The 3,329-nt window shown below is 28.7% G+C and overlaps 1 protein-coding gene across 1 annotated transcript; it reads right to left on the bottom strand.

The window, feature by feature from the left end:
• Nucleotides 1-713: 713 nt before the first annotated feature.
• On the bottom strand, nucleotides 714-2,097 carry LOC126901596 (uncharacterized). The gene is made up of 2 exons (XM_050678180.1): nucleotides 1,331-2,097; nucleotides 714-1,266 (listed from the first exon to the last, which is right to left on the bottom strand). The coding sequence occupies exons 1-2, from the start codon at nucleotides 2,039-2,041 to the stop codon at nucleotides 1,117-1,119; spliced, it is 861 nt and encodes a 286-aa protein (XP_050534137.1). The 5' UTR covers nucleotides 2,042-2,097; the 3' UTR covers nucleotides 714-1,116.
• Between the last annotated feature and the right edge of the window lie 1,232 nt (nucleotides 2,098-3,329).

The raw sequence follows: 3,329 nt of genomic DNA, 5'->3' as shown, positions 1-3,329 counted from the left end.
AACTAATAGTTAATAGACGAAACTAATTTACTTTATAAAGGTTGAAAATTATGTTTACATAGATTATTTTTATTGTACAGAAAGACTTAGCTTATTTACAGGTAGCAGTCAAAAGTTGAGGAGTGGATTTAAAAATCGTCGTATAATTGATCTTGTTTGCATGTACAACTTAATTGTATCACGTAAACAAGATTAATGTTAGCATTAGCATTGAAACTGGTTTTCATTTGACGATTCATATTAGCCAATATAGATTTAAAGTAAGATTATGATTATGAATATTAAACATAGGTTTAACTGAGCTTAACTCGACTCAGCATATGGCAAATTTGGTACCGACATACTATCGCACCCCCATTACCTATCTTAATTTTAATTTGGATGACGAGACTGTAGATGAATATTCAGAGTGGTATTTATAATTTGTAAATAATAAGTTTGTTTTGTTGTAAGTTATTTTTTTTTTTTTTTCTTTCATATTTTGTATATAATATTAATAATAATATACATTAAGGGTAACATAATTAGCAATTGCTTCTAGTGTTATGCATGTGACAGGATAAAGTACAAGAACAGGTATAGATCTTTAAACATAGTTTTTTCATGCACATATTCTATTTTACATCATGAAATTTAACATTTTTTACATGTGATAATGAATACTGTACAAATATGTGCGGTACAAATCCACCATACAAATACCTTGTTATTTAACCGCCAAATGTATAGATGTTTTTAATTTAACCATATTTAATATTATTTTTTAATATCATTATAATAATTCTATTGCAGTGATTGATATGTCAAAGCAGACCGACAAAATTACAGTCCCGTCTTTTAACCTACGTATTGAAATTGAAGCATCATCCGCGTTCCCTGCTAATACAACTGCATATGCTATAGTAATTTCAGACAATGTATTTACATATACACCTTTTGACGGTACCCTCCGTATATTTTATCATTTTTTACATGTTTATGTAAACATTTATTATTAACCTTGTAATTATTATTATTATTATAAAATAAATATATTATATACAAATAACAACACTGTTTTTATTTTTAGATTATAAGTTTATTATAAGAAACTAGTACAATATATAAAGTTATTGTTTATAAATTATTAATATAAGTTAATTTTCTGACGTGATTGGGTTTCGGCCATTGTGAAGCCCATGGACTATAACTATTTTCTTGGCTATACACTGTTGTATTGAAAAATGTTGGACCATCATTTTCATCGCACATTTCTTCTTCTTTTTCCTAAAGCATAATTATAAATTTAATAACAATAAAGGTTATGACAATCTATGTTCATTAAACTCACATTAATTTGAAGCATGTCTTTGGACCATGACTTGACCCAACTATCAACTATTACATTGTATGCTAAATTCTTCAGCTCGCTTATGTATTTACTGTCACCTTTAGGAATAGTATCACATATTTCTTTGTCGTTCAAACTTCTTATAAAATTAACCATTTCATCATTGTTTGATTGTTGAATTTTAGGGCCCGACCATTTACTGTCGGCGTATTGTATAATGCGGTCTATTTGATGGCTTAATAGTAAACGTGTTTTTATTTTTCTTGATATTGCACTGTTAATAGTACACTGTAAGTCCATAAGTCTATTAATGTTTTCGTTATTCAATAACACTCGACACCCATCCACTATTCTGGATTCTAATACTAAATGCATGGTATCACGGTACAATACTTTGGTTATATTAAAATCGACATTTTGGTATAACATAATGTTCTCTCTTTTTACCGGAGGTGATTGTAGATATGTTATTTCATCCATCATGCCGTAAATAATATTTAAATAGTCTGCTGACATAGTAATATATTGTGGAGGAGTAATAATGCATACCGTTACATTGAAGTTCTCCTTTGGATTCAGGCCCACTTGCAAAAATTTTCTGTCGCTGAACGCAATAGTGTAACTGCTAGAGTCAATCATCTCGGCTGGCGGTGTTGGTGCGATATAAATGTAGCGCTGTTTTCTTACAGGTTCGGCAGCCATATTATTCATAGAGTAGAGTATTCTTCTTAGAGCTGAGGGTTCTTGATGACACTGTGACTTTATCAACGATTTCACGCTCATTTATGCGGAATAATCACATATTTTCATAGGGGGTCAGTAAATCATAGGACACATATCCCCGTATACTAACTCTTTTCTTCATCACTTAAGTAATTTCACTTTAATATCATAATAATTAATTTTAAACTCTCGATTTCTAAATATTTGTATACAGATATATGTAATAGATTATGTGTATACATGTTTTATACAAAAACGATTACACATTAACAAAAAATGTCTATTAACAAACGCGGTAGTGTGACTGAATAATCAAAAAAGAATTTGATAAAATATTATTTCAAACGTATAAATATTTTCTCTAAATTTAAAAAAATAACTCAATTCTTATGAAATAGTATAATATTATACATATTTATTTATTTACTTTAATATCATAATAATGATCACCTTATGATGAGTTTCATCATCACCTCCTCTTCTATGTAGGGATAAACCGCTGATTTACTGTTTTAATACATACGTTATTCAAGTAAGAGGGCTCTCTATGACCAAAGGCCTACACATCCACATAGCTATAGTTGGGTTTCGTTTGATTAATAGCCGCTGTCGCCGCTTGATTACTCCTTTCTATTTTTTTTTGTATTCAAATATTTTCAAATAATTCTAAAATTATGTAATTTTTAAAATAGCTCCAATTTTCTATAATATATCAAGATATACTATATGATGTTCCATCTACTTCGGTATACTATGAATATACCAGGGTATACAATACATGATAACTGTACAAGTCCGCTTTTGTCCGAAAAAGTAGTAGATGAGCATAAATAACACTTAAATCGTATACCGGCATGTATTTTCCTATGCAGCAGTTAAAAACAGTTTTTTGACAACGTACACTTTTTCACACTTGTCACAAGAAAACATTTTTTAAAACGTTTAAGTGATACAACACTATTAATTTTACTCAAGTAATAATCAGTCTTTTATGTGAAAATACTCATTTATGCGGAAAAATCACATATTTTCATCGAGGGTCGGCAAATTACAGATCACATATCTCTGTAAACTAGCCTTTTCGTTCACCACTTAAGTGATTTCACTTTAATATCATAATAATTAAATTTAAAGTCACGATTTCTAAATATTTTTATACAAATATATGTAATAGAGTATGTGTATACTCAATATGTATACATATGTTATATCCAATAACGTTTACACATTAACAAAAAAAATATCTATTAACAAACGCAATAATGTAACTTAATAT

The sequence above is a fragment of the Daktulosphaira vitifoliae genome, unplaced genomic scaffold (assembly GCF_025091365.1).
Source record: "Daktulosphaira vitifoliae isolate Bord-2020 unplaced genomic scaffold, ASM2509136v1 Scaffold_3, whole genome shotgun sequence".
Lineage (NCBI taxonomy): Eukaryota > Metazoa > Arthropoda > Insecta > Hemiptera > Phylloxeridae > Daktulosphaira > Daktulosphaira vitifoliae.
Note: the sequence above shows the minus strand (reverse complement) of the source record. Positions and strands in the feature narration are given on the sequence as shown.

Coding starts and splice junctions, on each gene's coding strand:
- LOC126901596 (XM_050678180.1), bottom strand. CDS start 2,041: ATGAATAATATGGCTGCCGAACCTGTAAGAAAACAGCGCTACATTTAT. Junction 1,267..1,330: donor AAGACATGCTTCAAATTAAT/GTGAGTTTAATG, acceptor ATTATGCTTTAG/GAAAAAGAAGAAGAAATGTG.